At 48.4% G+C, this 14,374-nt stretch overlaps 1 protein-coding gene across 4 annotated transcripts in view; it reads right to left on the bottom strand.

Annotated features, from left to right (window-relative positions):
• The window catches only part of Paxip1 (PAX interacting protein 1), a 51,561-nt gene extending 37,546 nt beyond the window's left edge, over window positions 1-14,015 (bottom strand). For 2 of the 4 annotated variants that reach the window (XM_063285937.1, XM_063285938.1), the window contains exons 1-4: window positions 13,785-14,015; window positions 11,169-11,303; window positions 6,112-6,155; window positions 3,846-3,909 (exon numbers count right to left, since the gene is read on the bottom strand). In XM_063285937.1, coding sequence (XP_063142007.1) covers window positions 3,846-3,909; window positions 6,112-6,155; window positions 11,169-11,303; window positions 13,785-13,865 — 324 coding nt within the window. In that variant the 5' untranslated portion in view covers window positions 13,866-14,015. Of the gene's footprint in view, window positions 1-3,845; window positions 3,910-6,091; window positions 6,156-11,168; window positions 11,304-13,528; window positions 13,693-13,784 lie in introns of those variants that run through there. The other 2 variants (NM_001107844.2, XM_063285939.1) reach the window with 2 other exon arrangements.
• Window positions 14,016-14,374: the final 359 nt, after the last annotated feature.

Genomic DNA, 14,374 nt, shown 5'->3' with positions numbered 1-14,374 from the left:
TCTATATTTGCTTCAAGTACTAATAAACAGCTGACTTCTTCATGCCAGCATGTGGCCCCCGAGGATCCAACCTTGTGCAACCACTCCTAGGGGCTGTTGTACATTCTACACTGCTCTAACTACTCAGGAGCTTTCTGAAGTCATTCTCAAGTCAGACCCTACTCTATTCGAAGCCTCCTGCAGCGTTTGGAGAAGGAGGTTTAATTATCTGACAAGAGCACTCCAGTGACTCACATACAATCTTCGCTTAAAACCAATGGAAAACCTAATCCAGATGTAGTCTTAGCACTTGAATGGCCATGTCCGACACACACCTCACCAGGCAGGGGAAGCACTGTCTCTGATAACCACCTCCTGTCAGCTCAGAGCATGAGGTACTGCACACACCCACAGCAGCTCAGATCTTTGTAGCAGTGAGAGAGACCGGCCTCCACACCCACACACCAGCTACTGGCACCTCCTGGTCGGTCAAGGGATATGGATGGGGGTATTTCTATTTTCATTTTTACACTTTTCTGTAATTTCCAGGTTTTCAAAAGCCACTTCTTTAAATGGGAGAAAACACTTTTTAAAAAGCCTCTTTCCAAAATCACGTTGGCTCTCATGCTTCCCTGCCCCCTTCCAGGATCAGGCTAGCCCCAGCTCTCCAGCTGAGCCAAGGCAGCCTATCCTGCCTGGCTCCTGTCCTAGACACACGTAAATGCCACTGTCAACACACTAAACCACCTATACATGTCAGCTTTCCGCCTGTTGTCACTCCACAGAATCCCGGCAAGCCAGCCGGGTGTACTGCCCACAAGCTGACAATCTGCTTTCTTGTCCCACTGTCCTCCCAAAAAAACTTGCTCCCTCGCTACCAACTAACTGCTTGCAGCTAGGCATGGTGGTACACGCCTGTAGCCCCAACATCTGAGAATGGGGACAAAAATGCAATGCTATCTTCAGTCTCTGCTGCCTTCCTACTGCTATGAAGCGATAACATGATCAGGTCACTTCCAGGGTGAGTCCATGAGCATCATGGGGGCAGCAGGGCAGCAGGTGGGCAAGCTGAGGAGCTCAAATCTGCCCCAGAAGCACAAGGTAGAAAGACTGGTGTGGGCACCTGGCGTGGGTTTTTGAAACCTCAACACCCATCCCCAGAGACACAACTCCAAAAAAGACACACCTCATCTCTTAATCCTTCCCTAACAATTCCACCAACCAAGGACCAACATTCCAATATATGAGCCCCTGGAGGTTATTCCTTCTCAAAGCCCCACCCTTAGCTACACAGCAAACCTGAGGTTAGCCTGGACTACATGAGACCCTGTCTAAACAAACAAACAACAAAGAGAACCCTCTCGTCTAGTCTCCACCCACAAGAAAGGCAGCCCAGCCAGCCACCATCCTCACTAAAGACTAAGGTCCCCACAAGTTAGGAGCCACATGAGGACCCAGTGCAGCCATGAAATGTGGCTGACGTGCAACTGCAGCCTTCTCACCCTGAGCTGCAGCTGAGCAAATTTTCCATCAGGCTCCTGACTTCCTCTCCAAGATCTTCCTAGCCCTCCTCCCCACCTCTCCCTGAAGACTCCAGAGGGACTGTTAGCTCTTCTCAACGCTCCCATAAGAAAAGGGAGCGGCCTCTGGGACCGAGCAGCCCTCAGCTCAGGTGGTTGTGCCTGGGTGTGGTGCATGGACTCATACAATTCTTGCTGAAAGGATGCCGAGCCATGTGGCCATCTCCACGAAAGGCAGAGTCTGACCCTGAGGGCAGTTCACTGTGTTGTTCCCCAGCCCTGCACTTTGTGTTGTAGCACACCAAATTCCTCCATGTGCCTGCCTGCATGCAGCCTGTTCATTTCCTGAGGGATGAGTTATACTACAATTAGCATGAGCTGCACACTGCATATGTGTTCACATAGCTTAAAGCACATTAACATTCTTTAGCAACCATAAACTATTAGTGTATATAGTAAGCTGACACTTGCTAGACAGTCTTCCTTTCTTAAAAAAGTTCTTTTGTCAGGAGTGGTGGTGGCATCTCTCAGAGTTTCACCTTCCAGTGCACACTGGGGTCTTCAACAATGCTCAGGAAGTGACTAGTGTGACAGATACCAAGATCCATCAAGGTCTGCTGCTTATAAATCTGTTTTTTTCCTACTCGACTTGCTTGAGGATATATGATCCTGCCATGATCTTGAGAATGCAGGTTACTTCCCAGAAAAACAATCTGCCTCTGGAGGCCCCAAAACGACACCACCCACCTCTCAGTGCCTGGACAGGCTCTCTGGCCATAGCCACATGGTGCTATGCAGAGATGGAGACATGGCCACTTCTCTGGTGTTGGTTATAAAGCAGAGACAGCTGCATGGAAAACAGTAGAGGCTGCCTGTACCCAGAATCACCGGCATTATAACCTTGCACATCGACCAAACCTTAATGACTGTCCTCATGGAAATATACATTTATATAAGGGGAGGGACCCACAACACTAAAAAGTGAAATTAAAAGAAAAATAAAGAGAAAATAAAGCTTAAAGAAAATTTTACAAATCTCGACAAATTCCTATTAAAAAAAAATAAGAGTGTGGCAACTTTAATAATCTGCATCAAACTGATGCAGCAGAACAAAAATGAAGCCTTTATAATTCCACAGATTTCTAGAATTTACAAGACAGAGAAGATGAAGTAACTCCAGATAGACTTACTTACTCATTGCCTGGACAAAGGAGGGGTCCCTCAGACTGGCAACGTCATGTGGTAAAGGTTAAGTCTAGCCAACAACCTAACAGTGGCAACCCGACAACCCTGATTCCCAACCTGGGCAAGGCTGAGGGGAGAGGGAGGCAAAGGCCAAGGCCTCTGCAGCTCGCAAGCACCCTGCTCTGCTCCTCTCTCAGAGGCCTGAAGAGAGGGAAGAAGGGCAGTCCCTCAGACCTGCCATCACAGGTCCCAAGGCTGAGCAGTGGGAACTACTGACAGGACCCTCCGGGTGAGGGCAGGGCAGTCTCCATTGCACCTTTTCCTCCCTAGTCACTGGGAACCAGGGGGCGGGGTAGGGGCCCTCACCACTGCACCTTCTCCCTAACTCCCTCCTTTTAGCACTGTTTAAGGAGTGCCACCCTTATTTGTGACAGCCATGTTACAGCTTGGGCTCTTGTCAGAACAGGACACAGCTACAAGGGTGTACTTTAAAGCAAAACCCACTTTCTCAGGACCCCAAATTAAGCACCATCACCATTCAGTCCTCCGTTTCCCATTTGCCCTGGTTCATGTGATGCTGTGCATCCCTGTCACATGCAGTTAACACCATGCCTCACCGTTACATGCGTCTGTAAATCCTAAGTCTCTAACTAGTGTGTGCATATGACGGGGTCCTTCAGCTCCTCCCTATCCCCATCTGTTTCTCTTGTAGATAACGTGGGCACGGCCATCCTCATTCCACACTTCTCCACACATGGAGCACTGCAGTCCCCACACTGCTAACCCTTTCAGTTACACTGACTTTGCCTGCATCTCACCAGGACTGAACGCACTGTTACCAGCATAATAAGCAAAGCGCTGCTCTTGTTATAAAATGTCCACCTGACTTGATGAGCTAATACAGACTAACACACTCCTTGGAGTTATCTCTCTCTTATTCATCCTTATTAAATCCTTAGCCTACAAGTCTGAGTGAAGCTTCTCATCTTCTAATGTAAAGTATTATTCATATTCAAGGTTTAAATATCTGCTATTTCTTTACATTATGTATGTCTGTATATTTTATAGTTAGACAAGGATTCTAGGGAACTTGTTAACAAATAGGCCATAGGTCCAAGCGCATGAGTGCTCAGAACCATCATAGACAATAATCATGCTTACCTGAGAAAGGCAGGCAGTGAGTCCAAAAAAAATCTGACAGGACTCTGGAGAGAAACCATTGACTCTGTCGGACAGTTATTAAGATTGCAATGAAGTAAGGTGAGCACACTGGACCTTCGCTACCACAAGCCCTGCCTTGTCCACTAGGGCAGGCTCTGCCACTCCCTCCCGCTCGTTCATTAGAAAGTGAGACAGGCTGAAGATGACCAGAGACGGCAGAGCAAGTGGGAGTAAGGTATGAAAGGTAGTAAGTTTCAGCAAAGGGCATCGCAAAATCCAATCTACTTACATCCTAACCAAGATGGACACCGTGTGTTCACAGGGAAACTTCCTGACTCCCAGCAGCCACCTAACTACGCACCACAGACAGATAGATATACAGGGACAGAGACACACGGACACACAACCTAGAGCAATGCGCAGAGGACATCAGAATGCAGCACCAAGGCTATGCTATTCCTACAAAGGGCTTCTTCCTAGCCAGAAGAACCTGTGGGCTCTGATCTCAGGCAGGACAACTCAGGGCCCCAGAATCCCTAGACTATCAATCCCAAGACCTTCCTAGTTCGAAGGTTGACTAGAACATGCATCTGAGTTCCTTCTGGGATCTTCCGTGCTTCAAGCTGATAGAGCAGGTCTCCAGAGACGGGGAGTCTTCAACACATTGGAGTGTCCAGGGTTCAAAACGAGTGGAAAGGACCTACTCAGATAAATGGGCAATGAACAGACTCGACTGTAATTGCTGCGTTAGCCTCCCCTGGCAGGTCCACTGACAGATCCTAACATGGGTTATCCCTGCCCAGAATCAATGGAGACTCACTCCGGCACACAGCCCTAGGCTCTATTACCCAAGGCCTTTCCACGGTGACACCTAACTTCAAGGCTACTCTCTGAAAGATGGGGGAAGACACCAATAAACCTCAGGCTGACCACCACCCAGTCTCCGCTGGGCCTGTGTTCTGTTGCTTAGGCTTCTTTATGCCAGACAGGTAAGAGCTCAATTAACCTACAGCTTCCTAAGGACGACTAGTACAAAGAGTCCAGAAAAGATACCAAGGACAGAACCCTTGACTCCATCTCAGAAAGGTCCACCTTTCCAGGGTTGGTTTGTCTGTCTGAAACCTATGATTATAAAGAAAGAATGAATAAATTAGAATCTCTGAGTCAGAACTGCATCCTCTAAGAAAAACCACTGATAGGAAGGCTTAAGCATCTAAGGCCCTCGGTAGTGTCTCACTTTTATCTGAGTTGAGTCCCTCTGCTCGGTCTTGAAAGGAGTATGTGCATTCAAGAGCTGCCAGGCCCAGCAGGTGAATGATGGACGGTGTCCATCCCAACCCCTGGCCTCAACTCAGCATCAGTACTGGATGGCAGAAGTGATTTCCTAAGTCAGGCTCTGCTCCGACCGCCTCGCAGTGAAGCTTCATCCAACAGTGAAGCAGAAGCTAGTAAGCCTCCAGCAAGAAACAGCAATGGAGAAAAGTGTCCCACTTGGGACACAATACAGGACCCTGAGCGTGAAAATATGACACAGCTGACACAGGGAGGGAGGAAGCTGCACAGGGTAGAGTGAGTTTGCTTTTGGTTTGGTTTTGAGACAGGGTCTCATACAGCCTAGGCTAGCCTTGAATTCTCTTACGATGCCAAGGATAAGCTTCAACTATTGATCCTCTTGCCTCTACCTCCCAAGTGCTGGGATTATGGGCATGCACAATTCATACAGCGCTGGGGACTGAGGCCAGGACCTAAAATTAAGATAGCCCTCTATAACTGAGCTGCATCCCATAACCCCAGAATAGGGTCTTCACCATTCTAATTTTCACCCCAGAGCAAGTGCTGGGTAGAAAGTGTAGAATAATAAACTTCCCATGAATCTAACTGAAAAGATGAACACAGGCCTTCAAACTTGGAACTTCCTCCTCATGTCTGAGTCATTCATACTTCTCACCTGATTTAGAATTCTAAGTCTAATCTTTGTCTAAATAGACATAAGACTAAGAAGACCTGCAACTCAAGGTCCTCGCCACAACTGCTAGTCACAGCTTTTTGACGCAGGTAATGACGAGGACCAGGTACATACCATTTCATACAGGATAGGAAAGAGTAGGGGCAGAGGGGCAGAGGAAAGGGCTGGCCTCAATCATGAGCCCACCAACTCACTGTTTCTTAAACCCACAGCTATCCCCCAGAACCCTACTCATGAGCCCATTACTTCACTGTCTCTTAAACCCACAGCTATCCCCGACCTTATTGCACAAAAGGATACGGCAGGAGAGTGCCACATTGCACGGACAGAGTCACCCAGGAAGGCTGAAAAAGAAAAGAATTATACAAATCAAAAAACATTCACAATCTGTGACCAAAATGACATGACTTCGCTAGTAGTTGCTTTTGGAAATCACGAGGCTCTCCTGTGACCTACTACAGACACCCACCTGTAAGCATGGTGGCTAGGTAGCAGCAACCAAAGATCATGTGCCCAAGTCACAGACCCCAGGCCCAGAGTGAAGCGGCCACCGCATTCCTTAGGATTGTGACAGACAGATACGTTTAGGTCCACAGTTTTACTGCTTTTCACCCCACCCACCCAGAAAAGAAATAAACAAAATTCACAAGATTCTGGGTTGATTTAAAACCAAGAATATACAATATGTGCAAAAAAACCTTAAAAACAAAACAACAACAAAACCTCTTCTAATCTTACAAATTCTAATCTTTGCGTTCATTACAAGGTAGACTGAGAGCTACCTGTGTGTACTTTATATTCTTGGAGAATTAGTTCAGCTTTTAGTTCTAATCCAATTTTAAAACTTAGAACAACTGGAGCTGGAGAGATGGCTCAGCTACTAAGACCACTGGCTGTTCTTCCAGAGAACTCAGGTACAATTTCCAACACCCACTTGGCAGCTCATAACTCTCTTTAATTCCAGTTCCAGGGGATCTGACACCCTCACACAAACATGCAAACAAAACATTACTGCACGTTTAAAAAATATAAAAAAATAAATAAAAAAATTGTTCACCTGTTACTATTCTAACTCTTATTTCAAGAAACAACAATCTGAAAGTTTATTAATGGCCCCTGTTAGCCAGCTTACATCTGGAAGCCTGGACAAATGAAAACATCTATACTCAATGTCTCACTACTGAGGCAGCAATGTAGTCAGCAAGATACATTTCACATCTATGCAGAGATGGTGCAAGACAATGGGCAGTGAACAGGGAGAGTGCAGTCTCTGCTCTCATGCTGATCAGTAAGAAAGAAACCATGGTCAGGTCTACCTTACTGCCTTCAGACCCAGAGTGTGTCCTATATGGCATTTTTCAAGTTACCTGTGTGTAACTGTTTTTGTTTTGGTTTAAAATAGGCAAAACTCTCACATACATAGCAAAATAATTTTTAAAAACATTAAAGTGGGAATCTGGTTTTACGAGACTCAGTTGTGCCATGTCATATGAAAGGATGCTTTGCTAAAGCAGACATCTGAGAGAATGTTTTGCTAAGAACAGGCATGTGGCGTTTTTCTAGAATCTGTCTGATGAAGGGCATATGATGCTTTGCTAGACACTTGAGAGGACATGTGACTTCAGAAAGAATTAAGTATAACAGACAGACAGTGGACACTATGGCATTGGTTTGCCTTGCTTTTTTCTCTGATCTTCACATAGAGAAGCGCACCAAAGAACTTCTGGTGATATTCTGGCTGCTTCTTGCCAATTGGCAAAACCATGCAGTTTCTTCCAGATCCAGCCGCAGCTGCTGATTTGTGTTTAGTGTTTTCCTTGTAGATTGGACTGCTAACAGCAAAGATTGGAATCCACCCAAAGAACTACTTCTAAACAGGTCCACGTCCCTCTTGTCCTATTAGCCATCTTCCTCCCCTATTTTGGTTGGTGGGCTATTAAGGGAGGCTGAAGGGTTAAAGAACCATAACTAAAGTAGGTTTTGAAAAATCTAAGCCTACAGTTAATATCAAGGCTTGGTGGTTTGAATTAAGAATGGCCCTCATAGATTCATATATTTCAATGTTTAGTCATCAGGAAGTGGCCCAATTTGAGAAGGATTGCAGGTGTGGCCTTGTTGGAGAAAATGTGTAGCTTTGAGGTTTTGCTGGGTTTTTTTTGTAGCTGTTTTGAGACAGTTTCTCTGTGTAGTCCTGGCTGGAACTCACTCTGTAGACCAGGCTGGCCTCAAAAATCAGAAATCTGCCTGCCTCTACCTCCCAGGTGCTAGAAGTAAAAGTGAGTGCTACCAGTTCTGCAAGCTCACCCAGCCAGGTGAGCGCACGCTCGCTCTCTCTCTCTCTCTCTCTCTCTCTCTCTCTCTCTCTCTCTCTCTCTCCCTCTCTCTCTCTCTCCCTCTCTCTCCCTCTCTCTCTCTCCCTCCCTCCCTCCCTCCCTTCCCTGAGCCCCATTTCTTCCTACAGAGCAGGACGTAGCTCTCAGCCACTGTCACCATGCTCCTCTCCACGATGACGATGGACTAACTCTCTGAAACTGTAAGCATGCCCCCAATTACATGCTTGTCTTTCTCATGGTGTCTCTTCAGAGCAATAGAACAGTGACTAAGACAGAAGGATAGGCCAAAGAATGTGCCTGCCCCTGGGAAACAGACCTCAGCCCCTGTCAGCTAAATCCACATTCCAGCATCGGCATGGGAACAAAGACAGCCTCAGCTCAGACTCACAGGGTAAGGTAGGAAGTGCCCCAAAGACTCAGAAACAGGTCAGCTCTGAGAAGCTCCATTGCCCTGTGACAAAACACAACAGTTGCTGACTAACGAGGCACTGCCACACATAACAAGGAGAGAGGAATGCTGACATGGATCTCCTGTTTAAGAACTAGAGCCAGAGTACGTAGAGTGGGATAGGGCCCAGTCTGCCACAGCCCTACCACGGCAGGTCTTAGAGATGCAGCAGATACTGCACACATGCAAGACAAAAGCAGGCTGCTCCACTCAACCTAGAACTTTGTAGTCACAGGATGAAGCTGCCTGCACTGCTGGCCATAACTCACTGATCCTATAGACAGTGATATCTGGCAACTTCTCCCATCTTCTCAGGTGCACCCAAGTTTCTTCCTTCTGTTCATTTTTCTTCACATGTAAGCAGTTTCAGCAACTTGTATTTGTCTTTTGTCTTGGTGCCAAGGATAGAACCTGGGGCCTCATGTATGTTGAAATACTACCCTGCCTCCAAACTACACCCTTAGCCTTATGAACAAATGTGTATGTAGTGTGTGTGTGTGTGTGTGTGTGTGTGTGTGTGTGTGTGTGTGTGTGTGTTGGGGTGGGGAATGTGCATTCAGAGGCCAGAGAAGGACATCAGGTATCCTACTCCAGTCTCCACTCTAGTTCCCTAAAACAGTCTCTTAGGAAACTTGAAGTAGCTGGTGGTCAGCCAGACTCAGCAATCCTCCTGTCTCCAATCTCTCTTAGTAGTGAGACATACATGGCCACAGTTTCCCATGTGTGCTGGGGATCAAAACTCAGGTACTCATGAAAGCATGTTCTGTTACCCACTGAGCCATCTATCCCTCCAGCTCCAATTACTAAACCATGGGATAAGCTATCTTCCATAAGAATTTTACCCCAGACACTAAAGGGGTGTACAAATGTTTAGTGCTGGGGTGGTTTGTGCACTACGTACTCAGGCACAGATTGCTGTGCTGACATCTGGTGCAGTCTGGACGCTGATACTGGGATGATCATTGGAGCATCTGCTGTCTCAGTGATGTGGAAAGACCGATTGGTTTTAATACAGTACTGATCAACCAATAGCTGGGCAGGAGAAGAGAACAGGGTATGACTTCCAATCCCAGTCAGCTTGGTGGGGGGAGACCAGGACCCCCCCGCCAACACACACACACACACACACACACACACACACACACACACACAAAGAGAGAGAGAGAGAGACAGACAGACAGACAGACAGACAGACAGAGATTGATTGATTTGGCCCTAAGAGATCACCATGATCACAAATGGGATAAGAGAAGCCAGATGGCAGGTCATGGGCACGCGGCTGGGTAGTAGGTTGCCTTAGATTGTAATAGATGAGTTATCTGCCTAGCTATAGTGTCAGAAGCCTTTTAATAAAAATACCAGATGTCTATGTCATTATTTCAGAGCAAGGGCAGGCATAGAAAAGCCACAAAGATATACAATTTATTGCAAGACAATCTTGGGGTCAAATGTGATTAAAATCCATCATTACACTTAGTGTGGCAACAGTGACCTAGGCCCCAAAACACATTTTTAAGGTAAATCTTTCAGAGCCGTGTAATCACTTTAACATACAATGGCCAACAGAAAGCAAGCTCACAGAAAGAGCAGGCTGAGATGAAAACTGAAGGAAAGGCCTTTGATGGCGCACAGCCAGCTTCAGCTTCAGCATGCAGCAGTAAGTGAAGTGCCCAGGAGCCATGCTGGGCACCAATCTTCAGAGACATAAGGGGCCTGAGCTGGCAGCCCAGCTCAAAACACATGTACTCGTAAGCAATGTGACCACCATATTTACTGCTACAAAGGAACTGTCTTCTGACGGTAGTTTACTGACAGTATGGGTCAAGAGCCTCTCTATGACTCCTGAGGCTGACCACCTGTCAGGTTCATTGTTAAAGGTCAAGTCTATAAGACGGCAGAGTTTTTCAGACCCCAGAAACTGGGACAACACCACGTCCAACAGCCAGCCAGGTCTCAACACCTACTCTGACTTGGCCACCTCACTTCTAACTGCTATTGTAGAATCTTGGCTTCTTATGGTACAGCACTGAATAGTATGGAGAGGGTGGTGGCAGCGGCGGCGGCAGCTAGGGCCACAGCAACAGTAACATGTTCTATAAAGACCCATAGTACAGTTCACAGGGCCACAAAAGCTGAACAAACTGTTCGCTAGCTGAAGCCGTACCCACAAGGCAGGCAGAACAGTCCAGATGGCCAGCAGGAAGACAGCTAGCACAGGGACCCTTACCATGGGAGACGAGGCAGTTAGCAGAGCAAGGGCTTCCTCCCTTCAGCTCTAGAGTTGGAGATCAGGACCCTGGTCACCAGGACAGGACAGTGACCTATAAGAGGTTTCTGGAACCAAACATGCAAGCCATGTATCTGACAAGGCAACAAAGCCTACAACTGTTTTCTGGGCTGGAGAGTTGGCAGGAAGTGACAACAAGGGAGTATTCCCAAAATGTCCAGGGGTACTTACAGTATAGCCATAGGACAGAAAGTCCCAAAGTTAAGGCAGGTGACTGAAGTTTATGGGCTTTGTTTACCTGATGATATTTAGCAGAAAGCCCAGTGCAGAGGCTCAGGTTTCTACTTACCTTTACAACGGGCAAGTCAAAGACCTCACGGGCTTCTCCCACCTCTGGGTTGTCACCATCCTCCGAAATGATGTGAGAGGCCAGAGCGTTGTAGGAGACTTCCTTGGCTTTCCCAGCTTTAAGAAGCTGAATAACCTAAGGAAAGAAACAACAGCACAATCAATAACAACAAAGTACTATACTGCCTTCCTAATTCAAACAAGTCATGATTAACTACAATAGAAACACTTAATAAAAACATACCCTGTCCTCTACAGAGAAGCCTTTTCTTGAATGGAAAAGCCAATAAAATCCATTTGGACAATAAAATGTAGCAACCCTGATTCACAGTCCAAGTTACAGAGATGGGTGGCCAGCTACCCCTGCTAGTGGCCCTCCAGACAGACAGCACACACCAGCACCTGCTGAGCTGTACAGAATACCTGTTCCGGGTATCCAACCCAAAGGCTGACGACTGGTTCCACTACAGATAGTAAGTTCTGGACGCAGAGACCCACCAGGAGAAGCCTAACCTGTAGATGCCTATCAGGCAAAGTATATACACCAAGGGAGGGCCTAGCAGGAAAACTCAGATTCAACCATGGTCAATGTTTTCTTGGGTGCTCTGCATAACAATCCTTCCTTAAATCATGGAAGGATATCACAAAGGAAGATAGCACCACCAGATCTTACAGATGGACAGCAACAGAAGAACACTCGTTAAGACACAACTGTGAGCACTCTGACAACTTTAAGAGGCAGGGCACTAAGAAACGTCAGCAGCAAACAGAACAGACTTACCCACACAGTAACTAGACAGGGTATAGGCACGGCAGAAAAGCCGAGCAGGAAATGCTGGCATCTCCCAGAGGGATTGACTGGAAGTAGAGAGGAAGGGGCATTGCTGGGTTTCAGTGTGGGTATACTACTCTTTGGTCCTGTGTGAGCGGGTGAGAGACTATCAGTCACATGGAGAGAGGACTCTGGCTCTCCAGAGATAACCTATTAGAGGTGGCAGTCAAAGTTCTGAGAGTCAACATGGCAGCCACTAGGATGTCAAATGCTGAGGTCTTGTCAGGAATACATGGAGTAGCGCCAGAGGAGAACGACTGGACTGTGGTATGCGGGCCGGAGTCAAAACAGAGCCAAAAGCAATGCAGTCTAGGATGGTCTGCTAAGCATCACTAAGAACTGGAGCAGCCCGGGAAGTCTGTTCTTGATGCATGGAAAACCAACAGCCAGCCACAAGCCAGCTTCCCTGCACCAAGTATCTTTACCTTCATCCACAGACGTCATCCACTTGCTTCAGCCTCACATTACTCAGAAACACGTACACAGCAAGCTCTCCCCAGCCTCCCCTTCTTGGGTCCCAGTGCTTTCTTTTCATGACAAATTTCCAGAAACAAGTCTCACTGTGCTCAACACCTTCTATCCACATTCACGCTCCAGCTCCCTGGAGTGGCCATCAAACTGTGAAAACTCAGGTCTCACACAGCAAGGACACCCAAACCTTCCCAAACTGGACATTACTAATTCCACCTCACAGGAACCACCTTGTAACTATGCGCAGTGACCATCAGGACACATGCCAAGTATACATATGCCTTTAACGCCTAGAACACACAGTCCACACAAACAACTTCTTGTATTCAATATCCGCTTATTTAAGACTCAACACCTCCAGCACCTCCACCTGTTCTATTTGTAGGACTCAGCATTCAAGTGCACTCCTCTGCAGCACTCCGTTTACCAGGCCCGATGCCCAGTCTGTACTGGGGTGCTCACCACCTGTGAGCTTCCTCAATTTGTATTACAAAACTCAAAGAATAGGTGCCCTGGCTCTAAACCTTTCTGAAATACACACTATTTCAGAATAGAAAGCTTTACAAGGGGGATTCTTTTTAAAGCACTCAGATTTCACATATAATTGGGCAAACAGCTCAGTTCAGTGTGTACTTGGTTTCAAGTGACACTTAGTCCAGGACCCTTCTAAGAGCCCAAATCCTAAAATGAAGTACAAGAAAGGGTAAGAAGAAGAAAGGTGGTGGTGGTAATGGGGTGATCAGTACTAGAAAAAGTCTGCTATAAGCACGCGACGGAAGACCCAACGGACCTCGGTTACTAGGATACAAGTATGAGTCTCTGGAAGGCCATGCTCAGTGACTCTTGGACAATTCCTTCCTTAGGACCCGTTTAGCTTACATTATGAGACACCGAAGGCGACACAACTGCAAGCATAGTTTAGGAAAAGAAATGTTTGGGATACTGTCCTGAAGATACCACAGTCCTGAAGATATCCACTGTCCTGTGGATGGATCCAGATTCACGGTCACACGCACTTATTACTGTGACCGTGTAAGCAGGGTACCTTCCATACCTACCGTACAGTCCACCCTTAGGGAAAAATCAGGGACCGGGAGGGCAGGCCCCTAGGCAAGGGACACGCTCAGCAGGGCCCCGCAAGATGCTCGGCCGGCGAACGCGCTGGGTCGGTGCTCGCGAGACCCTTCCCGCGGCCCTGCGCGGCCCTGCGCGGCCCGGCGTGCCCCGCGGCTCCGGCCTGGGGTCCTGCAGGGCGCGCGCGCGACGAAGCGGGGAGGGGGACGGCCCGGCGGAGGGGCCCCGCGCGGGCGGTACCTGCGGGTCGATGTCTCCCACCGCGTAGTACTTGACCTCGCGGAACAGCTCCTCCGGAACTTCGGGCGCCGGCTCCGACATGATCGCGGCGGCGCGGCGGCGCCCGGCCCCGCGTCACCCGGCCCGCCGCGCCCAGCGTCGCAGCTATGCCAACTGCCCGGCCGCACAGCCCGGCCCGCAGCCGCAGCCGCACTCCGACCCGCGCCCCCGCCCGTCCGAGGCCCGGAGCGCGGGAGCCGCGCGCGCCCTGAGGCACGTACCACCGGACCGGACCGGCAGGGGAGCATGTGGGACTATTCCACCTTGAGCGCCGCACAGCGCTCCTTCCACCATCGCGTCTAGCATCAGAGCTGATTTTCTAAAACAGTTCACACAGCATCTGGCAGCCTTGCCCCCGCCGAGTTTCCGCGACCGAGAAGAGAAGTCACAGAGACACTAAATCCCCCGCACAGCCGCGGTGGACCAGCCAGAGGGCGGGGCCTGGGCGGGACTCCCGTCACCCCGCGCGGCCACCTGGCAGCGCATGCTCGAAGGGGCGGAGCCTCGGTGCGGAAGGCAACCCGCACAATCGAGCGTTCTGAATTCAGCTG

The sequence above is a fragment of the Rattus norvegicus genome, chromosome 4, assembly GCF_036323735.1.
Source record: "Rattus norvegicus strain BN/NHsdMcwi chromosome 4, GRCr8, whole genome shotgun sequence".
Classification (NCBI taxonomy): Eukaryota; Metazoa; Chordata; class Mammalia; order Rodentia; family Muridae; genus Rattus; species Rattus norvegicus.
This window is presented reverse-complemented; position numbering and strand designations above follow the sequence as displayed.